Source organism: Dasypus novemcinctus, chromosome 12, assembly GCF_030445035.2.
Source record: "Dasypus novemcinctus isolate mDasNov1 chromosome 12, mDasNov1.1.hap2, whole genome shotgun sequence".
NCBI classification, from domain to species: domain Eukaryota; kingdom Metazoa; phylum Chordata; class Mammalia; order Cingulata; family Dasypodidae; genus Dasypus; species Dasypus novemcinctus.
The window spans coordinates 62,339,054-62,358,760 of NC_080684.1; the positions used below are offsets into that span (position 1 = coordinate 62,339,054).

Below are 19,707 nucleotides of genomic sequence, written 5' to 3' on the forward strand. Positions count from 1 at the left end.
AATTCATTTAAAGACAGTCTAAATGGATATAAATTTCTTGGCTGGCAATTGTTTTCTTTCAGTATGTTAACTATTTCACCCCACTGCCTTATTGCCTCTATGATGCTTGATAAGAAAGCAGTACTTATTCTTACCTGCACTTCCTTGTATATAACTTGTTTTTCTCTTGCAGCTTTCAGAACTCTCTCCTTGTACCTGACATTAGTCCATTTGTCTACTATGTTTCTGGGTGTGGTTCTCTTCAAGTTTATCCTGTTTGGGGTTTGCAGGGGTTTGGTGGGTTTCTTGAATGTGAATATTCACATGTCTTTTGTTAAATTTGGGAAGTTTTCTTCCATTACTTCTTTGAATATTCCTTCTGTCCCCTTCTCTCTTTCTTCTATATCTGGGACTCCCAAAATGCATATAATCGTAAGCTTGATCGGGTCCCACAGTTCTCTTAGGCTCTGTTTCCCTTCTTAATTCTCTTTTTTTCTGTCTTTCAGCATCTACCTTACTCCAATTGTCTTTCTTCAAGTTCACTTATTCTTTCTTCTGCCAGATCCAATTTGCTGTTGAAACTCTCTAGAGAATTTCTCATTTCAGTTTTTGTGGTCTTCAACTGCGGTATTTCTCTTTGGTTCCTTTTTAAAATTTCCATCTTTTTACTAAGATTCTCATATTATTTATTCGTAACTTTTGTGATATCCTTTAGCACATTTTCTGTGTTTTCCTTTATCTCCTTGAGCATACCAAGGATCTCAAGTCTGGTCTGTATTGATGGTTTCTGGATTTTTATCTTGTTTCTTTGGAAGGGCCATAATTTATGTTTTCTTTATCATGTAATCTTTTGTTGTACACTGTACATTTTCATACTCCAAGGTTTAAACTCTGGGATTTATTCCCTGGATGACTATTCCTTAAGTTTTTATCCAGTTAGTGTTATGACAGAGATTTCCTTCAGTTCCAGAAGCTAACAACAACAACTACAAAGACGATGCAAAAAATACGTTTCACAGTTTTTGCAATAGCTGGTGCTCCCCCATTCAGTGTTTAGCACTCCTAACAACAAGATCAGCCCAAGGCAAATGGGAAGGGCAGGGACCTCTCCTGGTTTTCTAAGCCTGCTTCCTGTCCTCTGCATGTACTTGTTCATGGTCTGGTCTTAGCAAGTTCCATATTTACAAGAATTTGAGTGATCCCTCAATACCTAATGAAATAGATTTTCTTCCCCTCTCAGATGCTCTACTGTATGACTTAAAAGCAGGTAACCCCAGGATCTTGGATTAGGCAATGGATTCTTAGATTTTACACCAAAAGCATTAGCAATAAAAGAAAAAATAAATATATAAATTGACCTCATGAGTAAACTCAGCCAGGTAATTGTGTCCAGCTGTTTGGTCAACAAGCACTGGGCTAACTGTAATACAAGGACATTTATGGGCTTTAGTCATCAGTGAGTTTGCTGCATAATGGCTGATTATATTTAGGATCAACCAGGGAGACTGCCATCAGCAATAAAGTGACATTTTATTCAATCAGTTGAATGCCTTACTTAAAAAGGGAAGTGATTTCAGCATTCAGAGAGACTTTCCCAGATAGTCAAGTCACCTGCAAACTCATCAAGGACCTTCACTGGTCTTCCATCACAGCCCTGGTTTGCAGGCTGCCTGCAGAAACTGGACTTGTACATCCCCACAGTCATGTGAGAGAATCTCAGAAAATCTCATACTATTTATAGATATCTCCTGTTGATTCTGTTCCCTAAAGAACCCTGACTAATACACTCATCAAAATTTCTGTGCAAACAAAATTATCATGAAAATGAAAAAGGCAACCAACAGAATGGGAGAAAACTTTTGGAAACTAGATTATCTGATAAGGGTTTAATATCAAGAATATAGAAAGAACCCCAACAACTCAACCAAATAATATAATGAACAACCCAATTAAGAAATGAGACAGGGATATGAATAGACATTTCTCTAAAGAAAATACTGAAAAGCCAATAGGGACATGAAAAAAATTCAAAATCAACAGTCATCAGAAATGAAATCACAACCGTAATGAAATACCAACTCACATCTATAAGAATGGCCATTATTATTAAATTTTTAAAAAGGCAGAAAATAAAAAAGATGATGAGGAGAAATTGTTGGAGGGAATGTAAAATGCGCAGCCATTGGGGAAAAAAAGTTTGGTTGTTCCTCTGAAAGTTAAGTATAGAATTACCATATGGCCCAGCAATTCCCCAAAAGAAATGAATGCAGGAACTCAGATAGCTCTACACCAATGTTCACAGCAGCATTATTCACAATTGCAAAAAGGTGGAAGCAACCCGAGTGCCATCATCAATGGATAAACAAAATGTGGTATACACATAAAATGGAGTACTATTCAGCTGTAAAAATGATATGTCTGATATATGCTACAACATGGATGAACCTTGAAGATATCATGTTGAACACAGTAAGCCAGACACAAAAGGCCAACTATTATATGCTCTCATTATATGAAATAATTAGAATATGAAAATCCAATGAGGCAGAAAGAAACTTACATGTAACCAGGCTGAGAAATGAGAGTTAATACTTAATGGATACAGAGTTTCTGTTTGGAGTGATACAAAGTTTTGGTAATGGTATGGTGGTGATTGTAGCACATTTTAAATATAACTGACACCACTGAATTATATACTTTAAAGTAGCTAATAAAGTGGGAAATTTTATGTTGACTATGTTACAATAAAAAAAGTTAAATTTTTTAAAAACAAAAAAAGTACATTCCTGATATTTGTGAGAAAAAATTATTTAATTCAGAATGTACAAGAGCAAACATTCAAACTGTCTTTTGGGTGCTTGAACCCACTAATGACTTAAGTAAAAATTATTCATAGCTGAATATATATTATAAGGTATTTCATTTACTGAAAACATTTTCTTACAAAAGATATGAAAATTCTATCTTTAATTTCCTCCTTTTTCATTCCTAGTTAGTATACACCTTCATCAGAAACAACCATTCTCCAGTCATTTCTCCATCTTCCTGACAGAATAATGAAAGTAACGAACTGTTAATGTAAAATATGACAATTTAATGCCGATAAGGAAGTGAATCAAATATATACTATAGGCTTTCTGATGATGTTCCTTTTTTTAACAGTATAAAACAAGGAGTTTAAAAAAATTAAACAAAAACAAGGAGTTACTATGACTCAGTGATAGTGAGTAAGGGAAAGTACAAATATAAAATACGTCACAAGTAAAAAAATGGTTGCAAAAACTTAAAAATAAAAAGGTATGCCCCGGGAAATTTTTTTCTATCTTGATTTAAGACACCTTAACAAAATGGTAAGTAAATAAAGTATCTGAGGAGAGTTTATATGAAAATTATTCTTTTATTGATTCCAATTAGAGAATACTTATCTAAAAAGAGCCTGTTTTAATCTCAGATTCTATTATTAAATAAGAACTAAATATGTATGATTGATGTAACACACTTAACAAAGTTTATCTTCATTCCCCAAACCCAAAACTGATGATAAAAATTATTTTGATTTGAGAATGTGGCTGGGGAGCTGGCCAAATCTAAGATATTTGGCAATGATTTCTGGCAAAAGAAGGGTATTCGTTTAAATTTGAACTATTCTTGGTAAAAAAAAAATTACCAAGCAATGTAAAAATATTAGCAGCCTAAAAGAATCATAGGCTTCATAATACCTAATCAAAATTACTCAAACAAAAGCAGTTGTAACAGCTAGCATATTGAGTATTTTTCTGCATGTCATTTCTAAGCACTTTATTTTTTTTTAAAAGATTTATTATTTATTTATTTATTTCCCCTTCCCCTGCCCCCCAGTCTGCTCTCTGTGTCCATTCACGGTGTGTTCTTCTGTGACCTTATCAGCGGCACCAGGAATCTGTGTTTCTTTTCGTTGCGTCATCTTGCTGTGTCAGCTCTCCATGTGTGCGGCGCCATTCTTGGGCAGGCTGCACTTTCTTTGGCGCTGTGCAGCTCTCCTTATGGGGCACGCTCCTTGCACGTGAGGCTCACCTACACAGGGACAGCCCTGCGTGGCAGGGCAGTCCTTGCCACGCATCAGCACTGCACATGGGCCAGCTCCACCAGGGTCAAGGAGGCCCGGGGTTTGAACCGCGGACCTTCCTTGTGGTAGGTGAATACCCTATCCATTGCACAAGTCTGCTTCGCTCTAAGCACTTTAAATGTACTAACTGATCTATTCCTTACACTTTACTTGTATCATTTAATCATCCTGCTTGCTACTATTAAACCCATTTTGAAAGTGAGGAAACTGACACACAAAAATGAGCCAAAGGTCACACAGCTGCTAACTGGTGTATACAGTTTCAAACCTACTTATTCAACTGTTGATTGTCTTGGCTTTCTTATCTACATTATCTATTTATCCACCTTTATATGGATAAAAACTAAAAATTGAAATTTTATTTACATAACAGTATTAAAATTAGAGCTACCATTATTTAATATGTTTCATTATAGATGGGAATATAATGACGAAAATATTTTAAAATTTAACATACAAATTAATAAAAACATAAAGGTTGAAATGAAAATCTAGGCAAGTGATTTTGTGTACTTACTTAGCACATGGGTTCATAAATCAGAATTCCCAAGTTCAAATCTAGCTTCTGTTGTTGACTAGCTAAATAATCCCCAGAAAATTATTCTACCCTTTTTAAACTTGCATCCCTTGTCTATAAAAAGAAAGTAAATATTGACTCTACCTTATAAGATAACTGAGAACTAAGTGAAATCTCAATGGAAAGCACCTTCAGCATTGTAAGCATTCAGTAAGACCATTTTTCTATGATTATAGGACAAGTATGACTACAAGCTTTACTGGCTTCATCAGGGAAGAAAGAAGCAAATACCACAGGCACCTCCACTGAACAGTTTCTCATACCTAGTTGTGACTTTCTTCTAACACATGTGCATACACACAAACACATTCTCTGGTATAGAGGTTTTACTAATTGAATAAATATGATACATATGCATTTTCAATGTTTAAATACATGAAGGAAAGAGATTTTAAGTTTTAATTTTGTTAAGTTCATCAGGCTCATGCAAATTCATGGTGTGGACAGTTTTCAAACATAGCAGGGTATGTCTGAATAAGCAATGATCAGACAGACATTATACTACCAGACATTACACTACAATGTATTTCCTTTTTAAGACCACAGTATTAAAGTTTCTTGCCTTTAAAAAAGCCACTTGAAACATAAGCCATGATCAGACAGACATTATACTTAGATCTACAATGTGTTGTAAATCGTAAAGTTAAAAATTCTTACCTTTTGTATCTGCCTGAAACTGTTCTAGGTGGCTCCTGTAAAGTGAAAATGACATATCAGTTTCGGGGTATGTGCAATCACACAATTACTGATTATATAATACAGTTGATAAAGAAATCTAATTTTTAAGTAATTTAGACCAATTACCTTTACTTTTAAAAAATTCCTGTTACTGGTCAAACAAAAGAAACGATTCTATATCTGACTTTTCGACTGAAACCACTTCTTAAAAAATTTTTTTCATATGAAAAGTATTTTTCAAGTTCAGAGAACGGGCAGCAGCAGCATCACTCATCAAACAGCCAGTTCAATATCATTTCTTTTGGAAGTGGGCGTAAAAAATAACACAAGCATTATAATTTTTATATATTCCCCTTCCATTCTTTTTTATGCTCTCAATTATTATTTTTAAATGCTGTAACATATCACATAATGGTGACCAACGGTTAAAGACTACAGCTAAAAATGAAAAGTGAGAAAGTACTTTTTTATCATGCAAATTCTAAGCTACAAATAACAACAAAAAAGAATGCTGAAAAGTTAATATTAACCATTCAGGTGGGAAAGTTATTACCTTGCAAATACCCAATCTTTAATTTTTCTGCTCAGTCTTTTGACAGTCCAGTCAAGTTTCCCCAAATATTTTCATAGTTTCATTTTTAATAAAATATGTCAAAATTCAATGATGAGTCTTTTTAAAATATAATGTCTTTTTTGTTGTTGTTAATTAAGTCTCTAAGAAAGGTCCCAGAATTAAAGAATTTCTGATCTGGTTAAAATTTCTGAAAACCAAAGGTAAGTTTCCTTTGTAAGATGACCAGTTCAGACTAAAACAGCAAATACTGACAGTATGGTACGGTAAAGGACAAAGGAGTGTGGGAAAACAGTACAGTTATCAAACAGTTAAGAAAAGGAATTAGATTCAAGTTCCAACTGGTTAACGCCACTCAGAAGATCAGGGCCTAAGGGTAAGTTATTTAACCTCTGTTGGTCTCAGTTTCCTCATCTCTGAAATAGGAATAACAACAACGCCTGCTTTGTGAGGATTAAATGACATAAAGGAATCAAACAATTAGCGTAACTCTCTATAATAGGCTTCCAATATAAATTTGATAGTTAAAATTTGAAAATGACATGAGGATATTTTTATGATTTTTTATGTTGAATCTTAATAAAGTTGCCTTAATAATTCCAAGTTAATAAAGTCCCATTGTAACAACAGCCTAAATCACTTACTTAAATATAACTTGATCTCGATTTTTATGTATATGCTTTATTTTCTAAGTAAAATGTAAGGTTCTGGCAGGCAGGAACCCCACCTTTGATTCCTTTCTTTCTCCCCACCAAAACAGCATCTTAACTTATAGGCGATATGAAATAACTTCCTTAGTAACTGCAATTACCAGAAACAGCACTGCCAGGTAAAAACTAGTAATAGGAAGTAAACCAGGTGATCGGATCCTAGAATGCCTGGGGGAGGAGGGTAGAGGAGCTGGACCCCAAGAAGAGAGCGAAGCCATGCTCTCTGAAAGTTCATTCAAAGACTTTTTAACCCTTCCCTGGGCATCAGCTGTCTGACAGCAGGGACAGTAACAAAACCCTAGGAAGTAAACTTTAAGTTCCTTATCTACCTGTCCTAATTGTCATTAAGGAGATACCTCCTCAAGATGAGGTAGATAAAGCTTTAAAATGTTAATGCCCTCTCTGAAGCTATGCAATTCCAAATTGCGGGAAATATGAAGCTTAAAGGGCAAGAGTCCAAGAGATGGGTCCAAAAACAGTGCGGCAATGAGAAAGAAAAGAGGTAACTTTCTTTGAATAAGTCTGATCTCTGAAGTCAAACAAAATCCATAAAACCATAACAGTGGGGGTAGGGAAGGGGTGACTTATCTTAGGCATAGGCTGAGGTCTGCTTTAGTAGTCCCCCAAAAACCTCAATGATACTTGTGAGTTCTATGTGAAAAATCATCATCATGAAAAATTACTTTCTATATTCTATATTCTAGAATCAAAACAGATTCAGAATCAATAAAGTAATGAGGGCTCTTATTATAGTCAGAATGCCTGTATTCAAATTCTAACTATATTACTTACTAGTTATGCTACTTTAGGCAAGTTCCTAGGCCTAGGTTTCCTCATCTCTAACATGGGGACAATATTAGCTCTACCTCATGGAGATGTTGCAAGCAAATTAACTGAGATAAAAGCAGTTAACACAGTATCTACCAAGCACGCAGCAGAGGCTCACTGCCATTTTTTGCAGAAAATGAAAGAAAAACACAAAGCACACCATGCCTACTTAATTTTACTTAGTTTAGAAATAATACTGTTCACACAATGTCTTTAGGTTTTCTATTAAGACCCAAAGAGTCCATCTCTCCATAAACATGTGTTGAAATTTAAGAACTAGTTACAAACGTACTCCAGGATAAAATATAAGAATAAAGACAATTTTTAAAAACTGAATTCCTTCATAACACTTTCCAAAAGTAAAGTTTGTTTTTTTTTGTTTTTGATTTTGTAAAAATATTACATTAAAAAAAAATATGAGGTCCCATTCGACCCCACCACCCCCACCGCACCCCTCCCCCCCCAGCAACACTCACTCCCATCATCATGACACATCCATTGCATTTGGTAAGTACATCTCTGGATATCTCTGCACCTCGTGGTCATTGGTCCACATCATGGCCCACTAAAGTTTTTATTTGTTTCTAACACAGAACTCCATGGAAACTATTTAAAAAGGTAAATTTATGACTTCTCCAAAAAGGGAAGAGTTAGTCATTAAAATGACAATGTACATAGCATCAGTAGAAAAGGAAATAAGCTGATAAACTGATATAAATTGAATAGGTAGCAAAGAAAGTGTTCCTCCTATAACAATTAAGCAAGACTAGTGTTTTCCTATAAAGTTAAATTACCAACCAAGCACATTTTTACTCTCAAATAAAGTTCAGATAAACAAATAGATTCTAGAAACCACTGGACAAAGTCCAGTTAATCTTTGGAATGCTCCAGCCCTGAATTGGAGGTTAACTTTTCTTCTATCCTAGCACAGTGTTCAAACTGTTTAACTGAATTTATATCTCAGATGTAAAAAACCAAACCAAGGTCCTGAGAAAACATAGTCGAAAATATTAACTGCTATCAGATATAAAAATAGTTGAAGACACTTAGATTTAAGAATAAGTTACTTGGTATACCAAAGGTATAAAACAGTTCCCCTATCAATATATGATTTCTCTGATGAAGAGCAACAAAAAATACTTCATAAAATCTAGTTTTTAAATTATTTTTGAAAACTTAAGTAGATTAAAGTGTTTCTGGTAGTTGGATAAAACAAAGAAATACTAAGATTATGCTTGTCCACTCGAACTACATTTACTGGAATATATATGAAAATGATTTCATATGGAATGTTTCCCCCTAGAGGTTCACAAACAGTATTTGGACTAATATATTTTAAAGGCTTTTGTTTATAAATTTCCTTCTCATCCTATATGATCTAAAACTAAAACTTACACCTTAAATGATGTTTACATAAATATGCATGAGAAAAATGCAAGTCTAATTTGGGTTATATATGAAATGTAAATTTTTTTTTACTTTTTAATTTTTATTTATTTTTTTTAGGAGGGGAGGTACCCAGGACCCTGTACATGTGAAGCAGGTGCTCAACCACTGAGCTACACCTGCTCCCCTATATGGAATATTTAAAACAGGTTACATCAGTTTGAGTGCCCAGATTACCTCTAACTGAAAACAATATAAACAAATTTGCTAAATGAGAGCAACTCTTAATTGATTTACTTATTTATAGATTAATAATGTATGAATTAGAAAGGTATCAATGATCTAACTAAAAATAATATTTCTGAGGTCTCAAGTAGGTATGTACCTAATTAAATTTCCTAACATGGTAAAACTTTGACTAACACAAATTCAGAGTAGAATTTTAACAAATACAAAAATGTGAAATGAGGAGCACTAAACTATAATGGTATTAGAGTAATTTTAAACTTTGACCCAATTTTAAGTGACTTGAAGTCAGTATCAACAAATTTCCAGTTAAAACATACTAATGGGAAGTCATGTAATAACATCGATTTTCTACATTTTTAATAGTTGGGTTTTTTTAAAACAGCTAGTCACTAAAACATATCTCTAGAGTTTTACACAGTTGTTTTTATACACCTAGCCTAGTACAATTGATATAATACCTAATCAAACCACTCCATGCTTAGGACCAAGAAGTGTAAACAATTAGATTTAAGTCATTGTTTTTTTTCTATATAACTGATACTTCCAATAGTTAAGATTCTGAAGCAGACAGGCGATAACTTAACGGTTTATTCTTTATTGAAAGATTTGAATTGTAAGCTTTATTAGAGATTGCATATTTTGTAGCTAAGTATTAATTCACAGTAATTCTAATAACTGAATTACAAACATTGACAAAAGAATGCACCCCAAATTGGGCAGGATATATATACTGTGTGATTAGTAATATTGGTTTAGTATCAGTATCAGTATCAACAAGGATTGGAAGGGGTGGTAGGCTGCTTCTCATATGTACTCAAAATTGAAAATCATAGTTGGAGTTTAAGATGATCTCTATACACTTGCCAAAAAGTGAAAATTGGGCAGATCTTGAATTACAAATGTTAGAGAGATAAACAAATGAATACATGAAGTGCAGCAAAAAGTGCCCCTTATAAATTTTAAGAAGGAAAATGCTTGATGTCCCTAATACTAAAATCCAATACATAAACTCTACCTTAGATTGTTAACTGGAAGATTCCATATTTCTGCAGCCACAGGATTTCTAAACAAAGGTGATAGCTAATAATTATTATAACTGTTAAAGTTGATAAACATATTTTTTATGTGTGGAAAATGGAGAAATACCAGTATCACTGAAACTGCTTATAAAAAGGCTAAATGCTAAGACTGATACTGGCCTTTAAAAAGCTTCAAAGACTATGCAATTAGATCTTACAATAGCTCCAAAGTCTGTTATACAACTGATTTCAAATACAGTCCTGCTAAAATAATCTTCCTTGAATAGAATGGTTTATATTACTAAATGGAGGAAGAGAGACCCATGCAGAGCTGAAAAACTGGTGGCAAAGCACACACTATTTTGTGTAAGTTTAAATAAATCATTCTGCTTCATTCACGCTTAGAATGGTCAATAAGGAAATCCCATGAATATTGTCTTTACAAGTGCAGTGGCGGATGAAAACTTGTGAAGTATAAACAAATATAAAAGCATATGTGAAATAAGATCAGACAAATAGAAGCTCAGTAGACTATAGCAAAATAATACTGAAATTATTCAAGTAAATTAATTAGCAACAAAGTCACAGCCCTCAGTAATACTATGACATGACATGCTAACTGGCTCTCAGGGCTAACTTAAAAAGATGATTGCAGAAAAAATACTTGTAATATAGGATATAAATGATAAAATAACTAAGCAAATGGAAAATAAGAGCTTTATCAAATTAATAAAAGATGAAAAAAGGAAACATTTGCCCTTCTTCTCCTTTCCTGAACAATTCAATCCTAAAGCCATTAGGTGAAGCAGAACAAGGTGAGGAGGAGGGTGGAGCTGCAGTGATCCAAACTACGGTACTGGAATACTGGAACCCTACATGGACAAGAGCTGTTTGGTAAGAGAGTCAGAGTCTAAGCAAACTGGAGATAGTATCCATACAGCAAGGAGACCTGACCCAAGATGAGAAATCTGCCAGAGTAGACAAAGAGGATGTCTATAAAGGTGGTAAGGGAATGCAGACTGTTAGACTGGAGCACGGGAGAAAGGTAGTCCCTTGAAGGGGCAGCCAGACACCCAAGCAAGATGTAAAGGTTATCTGTTTAGGTGAATGACTCAGGATGGATGTCAGAGCCTCAGGAGGATGAAGACATACTCCTAGAGAGGCAGGCTGTCATGGGGTATTCACAGTCCCTACAAGTGCAGAAAGCATCTCCAGAGTGATGACTGGGGTGACGTGCCAGAGCCCAAGCAGGGTAAAGAAGATGTCCCCATGAAGGAGCAGTTTCCAGATGTAAGGCAACTAAGGAGATGTAGCAACTAATAGCAATGTGTGGTTTTAAATTAAATCCTTTTGCTAAAAATTAGGTCATAATGGGACAAATGGCAAAACATAAATGAAATTTTAAAAGTAGGTGATAGTAACACATTCATTTCAATTTCCTATTTTTGATACTTGTGCTATGGTTATGTAGGATAATGACCTTGTTGTAGAAAACAAGCACTAAAATACTGAGGGTAATGGAGCATCAGATTAGCAATTTACTTTCAAAGGAGTTGGGGGGGGGGGCAGTTTCCCTGTATAGTACTTACAACTTTTCAGTAAGCTTGAGGCTGTTTCAAAATAAAATTTAATAAGTAAAATGAAAAGAAGAGAAACATAAAACTCATGAATGTCCTTTCAAAAAATGCTATTGATTAAATAAATTAATATTTTTTTCCTAAGTAATTAGACAATATGTATCAAAATTTTATAAAAGTCCTTAAAATGCTTTATGTCTTTTGGCCCAAATAAATTTATCTCTAGAAACCTAGCTGCGGAAACTAATTCAAATCACAAGGAAAGTTTAATTCATACAGATATTAACTGCAGTATTTTTCACAATAAAAAAAAATTTTAAAGCTAAGCATTTCCAACAATGGGAAATTTGTGTTAATTATTACACATATTAACAAACGAAAATTCTATGCCAAAGAAAATAATACACAAAGAATTTTGAATAACATGGAAAAATGTCCATGCTATATATAATACATCTACAAAGAACATTTTGGAAATACCATAAAAATTACAAATGCACATTCCTTTTCACCCAGCAATTCCAATGCTAGAGTTTTACCCTGCTAATTTACATACACACATATAAAACTGGCATATGTTCACAGATTTTTATCACCACCACAGTGTTTGAAATAACAAGAATATAAACAACATATATGACATCAACAGGAATTAGAAAAATTATGGTACATCAATAACATGAACACTAGGCTTTTGTAAAAATAATAAGGAATCTTACAAAAAGGGTAAGATGCAAACCAGTGCACTGAAAATAGTATTTGGGTAAAAGGAGGTAAAAAAGGATATATAGACATAGCCTAGCCCAACCCACTGTGGAAAGATATACAAAAAAGAGAATGTTAGCTGCCTCCAGAGAAGGTAATCAGGTAGATGTGGGAGATTTTTTGCCAAATACACTTTTATACCTTTTGCATTTTTTACCATGTGACTATATATACCTCTTTTAAGTACAAATTAAGCTTAAAGTTTAAAATTTAATAATGAGTGCACAGGAAAATGAAGAAAAAAGAAACACACCAAATCAAATGATTTCCCCTTTTCCCTTTAAATGTTTTAGTTTTCCTATTTTTCATTATTATTTAATTAGAAAATTAATATATTACTTTAAAAACTGACATGGTGATCTAGAAAACATGAGATTAAATATGTATAAAATCATCGATAAAAATAGGAAACTTTTTAAATTGTCATTTTTATTGTAACTACTCCATTATTTGAAAACTATAAAGCAAAAACTTAAACTACTACTCTAACCTGTTACAAAGCATTTTGTTATGCCAAATTCATATTCCCATTTCATTTTTCATTTTTAAAGATTTGTTTTATGGTCAGGCTCAAATTCATGGACAAAACTAAGAAAGTAATTCTATCCTTTTCAAGAAGGCCTTAAAACAACAAATAATACTGATTTTTTTTTCTCTCTGTTGGTTCTGAATTTGAAGCTGTAAACAAGTATCTATTCTATATGAGCAATATATGAGTAATAGAATGTGAGTCAACTATGCAGACAGAGAATTGCTATTCCTACTTTAAGTTCAATGAAGCAATTTGTAATCCATGCTAGAGTCTTAGTCTCACTCTCATTCTAAGCAAATAACCTGACAAAAAAGACACCTGAAGGTAGATCACCAAAGAGTCACATCCCAAATACAAAACAAATTAAAAGTGGGAAGAAATGAAGAGTGAGTCTGGGTGAAGAATGAGTCTGGGAAGAGATTAGAATAAGCAACACAAAGAATACGAACAGGATGAAACAGAAAGCTCTTAAGAGAGTTCAGATCTACAGATTTTTCATATCTGTGCATATATTTAGAAATACCCTGTGTGTTTTAACACTTGGCTCCCCAGCTGTGAACAGATGGAGCCTTCATCCTACCGAAAGAAATCAGGCCTCCTAAAAAGCTGTTGCCTGGTGTACTTAGGTATGCCGTTATTTGAGTATGTCAGAGTAAGCCGATTGGCCAAGAAATGAAACTAGGTCTATCGGAAGCCAAAGCCCAGGCTCTTAATCAAAATGCTATATTGTTTCTATCCTAATAAATTACGCCTATCCTGGTGGGAAGTCTTCCCTAGAAAAGGTCCAGATTTAACTTCAACTCTGTCAAAGGATACAAAGACATTTTATATTATGGACAGTGTATTAGTCAGCCAAAGGGGTGCTGATGCAAAATACCAGAAATTGGTTGGTCTTTATAAAGGGTATTTATTTGGGGTAGGAGCTTACAGATACCAGGCCATAAAGCATAAGTTACCTCCCTCACCAAAGACTATTTGGAGCAAGATGGCTGCCAACGTCTGCAAGAGTTCAGGCTTCCTGGGTTCCTTCGTTCCTGGGGCCTGCTTTACTCCAGCTTCAAGGTTCCTTCCTCCCTGGGCTGGCTTCTTTTTCCTCTGCGTGCTGACTTCCCAGGTCTTCAGCATCAAACTCTAACATCAGAAATCCCTAATTCTGTTCTTTGCCTTGCCTTTTATCTGTGAGTCCCCACCCACCAAGGGGTGGAGACCCAAAGCCCTAATCATAACTCAGTAATGCCCAGGTACAGATTAGATTACAAGCATAATCCAATATTTCTTTTTGGAATTCATCAATTTTATCAAACTGCTACATTATATCCGTGTCATAATAAGGTACTACTTTTTCTGAAACTGTGATGATTTTTGTCTATAGTAGCAGCAATTTGGGTGGAGAGGTAGAGCTGGACCTGCATCACTGTATGAATTTTCACATCCATACATCTGCCCCAAAAAACAAAGAAAAAGAAGGTTTGTATACCCATTTCCTAAGGCAACTCAAAATATTTTGCCTCTCCTGGTTGAATGCCTTTATAATCATGTAAATTAAAAGATTTATATTTCATCTTTTTTCATCATTAAAATGGGGAAATGTTTGTACTGCTCTGAAACTACTTTAAAAGTGCTTTTATAATAAACTGCATTTAGAAAGTCAAGACTGGAGCTCTAAAAGACAACACATAGCCAGGAATGTCAAAACACCATGAAAATAACTTAAGACTAGATTATATCAAGATCATTCTCAAATTACATTTTGTATGAAATGATTCTGTAGAGTGATTTACTTTATAATAAGGCATCTCTATACCATCAACTCCCAACTTTCTGTGCCAAAGAGCCCAAGACTAGCTAATTTGAAACTGGGTTAAATTTCATTTTGAAGGATATTTTTATAATTGCACAGAAACACAGATGTTTCCTAGCAATTCAAAATATTATATAATATGTTTTTGTTTTTATGTTTATACCTTTGACTTTCGAGAAGCCTGCTATTTAATTCTTTCTTTGCTATGTAGTAATCCTAATGCAAATAGACAAAGCAGAGCTGTCCACTCAAACTTAATTATTACTTTTATAAGAGCAAGGAGTAAATTACTTTTCTTGGTTATTTTTATACTTCATTACTGCTTAACTTACTTAATCATTCCGTCATGAAATATTCACTTATCATGTACTTAGGACCAAACACTGCTTAAATCAAAAAGTATTTGGTGGGAAGGTGGATGTGGCTCAACCCCTTGGGCACCCACCTACCACATGGAAGGTCCTGGGTTTGGTTCCGGTGCCTCCTGGAGAAGGCAAGCAAGTAACGAGCAGAAACATGAGAGAACCATTGGGGGTAAGGGGAGTGGGGTGGGTAAGGGAGTGGGGATTATAAATAAAGAAAAATAAAGTAAATAAATCTTTTTTTTTTAAGTATTTGGGGGCGGGGGCGGTGGGGTTGAATGGGACCTCATATTTTTTTAATGTAATATTTTTAAAAAATTAAATTAAATTAAAAAAATAAATAAAGTATTTGGATATGAGGAAAATCAATGGTGGAATCCATTAAAATTCTTAAAAAGTGAACTAATGCTATAAAAATAAGACCGAAAAATTATTAACAATCATATAAAAACTATCATTTAAAAACCTAGTGACTTTCCGGTAATTTTAAATACTCACTTGTAGCAGATAGGAACTGCCTGGATCTAATAAGCTTACAGCTTCATTTTGCATCGTGTTCTGTTGTGTAACTGCATCCTCTCGTTTCCGTTCTTTCTGCCCTGCTTCATCATCTTCATATTCATCTAAACACTGAAAAAAAGGAATAGTTTCCATTTTATTTCTACATATAATAGAATATTTTGATACTAAAAAGATATATTTGGAGATATTTGAGCATTCAGAAAATGGTTTACATGATGAACATGTTCCTTTCAGCAACATGTACAAACCCCTTAAACTAAATCATCATCTAAGTCTACTAGGGAAAATTACAGTTAAAGAAATCCAATTTTCTGCTTAAAATTCGTGCCTCTACATCCATACCCCTACAAACATACCTTCCATCTAATCTCTAACTAACAGTGACAAGGTTTTCTTAAAGCAAGGGTTCTTAACCAGGGGCCTATGGAAAGATTTCAGGGGGTCCATGAGTTTGAAATGAAAAAAATCAGCTCGATTAGATGTTCAACATGAGATGCATGTTGCCCTGCCAAATTCTATACCACAGTTTAATGTTCTTAATCAAGATAAACAACTGTCTGTATACCAACATGTCTTTTAAAACTTTTTCATATATTTTTGATGTATTGAATTATTTAATGTTAAGAAGCACATACATATAGTATTATGTTTTCTATTTTAGTAACTATTTCAATATATGTAACTTATTTCCTTGTAATTTTATTTTATGCATTTAGAAATATTATTCTTGTGGGAACATATTGTGTAGGTGTGATATTTTTATTAAATAAGAGTGTGGACTTAGTATGATTTTTATTTTAATGTAGCATGTTCTGAGCACAGTAGATAATTGTCTGCAGAAAGGTTGGTAAAGATGGCAGAGATGGTTTTATTACACTGTGGGAAAACTTAAATTTTTAAATGTTTGCTAAAGATGACCGTTTAAAAATATGTTGAACCATTAGGTTATTAGATATTAAAATTATGGGAAAGTTGTAAAACATAATTTTGAATAATCCTAAAATTTAAAGACATGCCAATGCTGAGTGTCATAAAACTACCTACCGCTACATTCTGAGAAGTGGTCTGTGGTTTTCACCTGACTGGCAAGGGGTCCATGGAACAAAAAGGTTAAGAGCCTCTATCTATGAAGGGTTCATTTATTTTTTATCATTCACTGAACAAGAAAACTGAGTATGTCAACCTTAAACAAGGCAGTTTGTGGAGGATGACAAAAGATATACTACAGACATGGAATTTAGTCTAGTAGGGAAGATAAGACAGGTATATAGATAATTTAGTGATAAAGGCCTTTTCTAGTTTGGTAGTGCCTATGAGAATATAAGGGAAAAGTATTTTCATCTGGATAGTAAGGAAAGCCTCTGTAGAGGGGCTTATAATTTAAAGGATGGGTATTGTTTGAAGGCACAGCTATAGAGAAAAGAGAATTTCAGAGGGTAGGAACGGCATGTGGAAAAGCTTGCAGGACAGGGTGTTGTTGAAAATACCAGCAATTATCTACTTCCAGCCTTCTTGTTACTGTGGGGTAAAAAAAAAAAAAGAAAGAAAGAAAACTCAGGTCATGACACCCATTGTGGGATGGGCCACATTTTCTCTGAAGATGAGGGTAATTTCTAATTGCCCTTCAGGGTTCTGTGAGGGAGAAATGAAATAATGTCTCCACAGGCACTCTGTAAACACTAAGACAGGGAAAAAAACACAGTATGGAAGGGATGGCAAGAAGACTTACAATTTGGGCATAAATAACAAAGAATGAAGGCCATTATGCAGATCAGGAAGGTCACTAGAGTGTTTGGAGATTGAAGGAATATAGAAGGGGTGCTAGCTTGATAAACAGAACATTCAATAACAAAGGGCCACGATGGAGGAAAGGGGAAAAGCATCTGCCTGATTAGGATGATGTGGGGACAACATGGAAGGTGCAAATTAAAGTATAATAAGCAGGCTGAAATCCAGAGCATATTTGGGTTCCTCTCCTGTAACACAAGTGGCTGCCTGTGTGTACAAGGTGTCACCTGGTTCTTGTCATGTGGAAATTGGGACTTTGGGAACAAGTAAAAGAAAAATGATGATACTGTAGCTCCTGAGATTGCTGTGAGTAATCAGCTGTCCTTGGCTAGAGACTAGTTTCCACAGGAGACTAGTTTCTTCTGCCAGAATCCATGAAACTATACCATTTAACATTACCTTGAAAGTAGGGTAAGATCACAGACTCTTCACAGTTCTTGAAAGAGGTGAGGACTGAAAAGGCAAATGCTCTAATCATAACATAAGGAAACATGAATAGTTAATAAATAGCCTGAAAGTTTGGATTCTCCTTATATAGTGTGGAAAGATGGTGTGGTACTACGCGTCTTTTGAATATGAGTATGACAGGATCCAAACTGGGGAAAGAAACTGGCTACAGCAATGCTGAGTGCAGATTAAGAAAAGAGATGGGCCAAAAGCGGAGACTAGTTAAATGACTTTTGAGCACATGAAAAACAGCATATCCTAGGTGAAAAACAGAATCATTAAAATAAACCTAGTAAACAGTACAAATGTTTAAGAAATTGGTCCTGATTATAAATAAGAAATTCTTACTACTTTTTAAAAACTCTAGGGAAGTGGATGTGGCTCAAGTGACTGAGCTTCCGCCTACCACATGGGAGCTCTGTGGTTTGGTTCCTAGTGCCTCCTAAAGAAGACAGCAAACTGGCATGACAGGCAGGCATGGCGAGCTGACACAACAAGATGACGCAACAAGAGACACAAGAAGAAAAACATGAGTGACACAGCAAAGCAGGGAGAGGAAGTGGCTCAAGCAATTAGGCACCTCCCTCCTAAATAGAAGGTCCTGGGTTCAGTCCCCATTGTCTCCTAAAGAAACAAGGAAGACAAACAGACACAGCAAGTGCAAACAATGGATGGAGTGGAGAGAAATAAATAAAATCTTAAATTAAAAAAAAAAACAACTCTTTCTTGGGAAGCAGATGTGGCTCAAGCAGTTGGGACGCCCACCTGCCACATGGGAGACCCTGGGTTTGGTTCCCAGTGCCTCCTAAAGACGACAAGCAAGACAGCAAGCTAACGCAATGCACTGGAGCAGCAAGCTGATGGAACAAGATGACACAATTGAGGAGACACAACAAGGAGAAAGCAGATGTGGCATAAGCAATTGGGTGCCTCCCTCCCACATGGAGGTTCTGGGTTTGGTTTCTGGTGCCTACTAAAAAGATGATGATCAAGCACAGAGAGTTGACAGCGAGTACTAACAATAAGGCGGGGGAGCGGGGTAAAGATAGATAAATCAAATAAATCTTTAAAAGCAAAAACACCAAAAAAAAACTCTCAAGCTAATAAAAATGATCATGTTTAATGGCAAAATACTAAAGAAATTTCAGAAGAAAATCAGACTTAAGACATTTATACCCACTATCAGTATCAATACAGCTGTGGACAACATTCTGGAAATGCTAGTTGATACATATTAGGTAAAAAGAATAAGAGATTTCAGCATTAGAAGGAAGGCAAAATTATCCTCATTTCAAATATGATTGTAATTAAGAAAATCAAAAAACATTTTAGAATAAGAAAGTACCTTAAGATAGTTGTTTCAGTAAGTAAGCAAAAACAAATACCTTCTCCAAGAAAGAGCTATAGGTATATAGGAGTAGAATTGCTGGGTCACATGGTTATACGGTAATTCTAAGTTTAATCATTCGAGTAACTGCCAGACTGTTTTCCAAAACAGCTACAACACTTCATATTCCCACCAGTAGTGTAGAAGGGTTACAATTTCTCCATATCCTCACCAATATTTAATTTGTAATTTTGTTTTAAGTCCAATTTATCTTTTTCCCCTTTGTTGCTTGTGCTTATGGTGTCATATCTAAGAAACTTTTGCAAAATCCCAGATGATGAAGAGTCATCCATGTTTTCTCTTAAGAGTTTAAGTTTTAAAGGTAATTTTTGTAAACGCTGTGAGGTTAAGTGCCCAATTTTATTTTTCTGCACATGGCTATGCAGTTGTATTGGCACCATATGTAGAAAAGACTGTTCTTTCC

At 34.7% G+C, this 19,707-nt stretch overlaps 1 protein-coding gene across 1 annotated transcript in view; it reads right to left on the reverse strand.

Annotated features, from left to right (window-relative positions):
• Positions 1-19,707, reverse strand: part of PAWR (pro-apoptotic WT1 regulator) — a 131,778-nt gene that overhangs the window by 26,118 nt on the left and 85,953 nt on the right. The window contains exons 2-3 of the mRNA XM_012530787.4: positions 15,638-15,769; positions 5,319-5,353 (exon numbers count right to left, since the gene is read on the reverse strand). Coding sequence (XP_012386241.1) covers positions 5,319-5,353; positions 15,638-15,769 — 167 coding nt within the window. The remainder of the gene's footprint in view (positions 1-5,318; positions 5,354-15,637; positions 15,770-19,707) is intronic.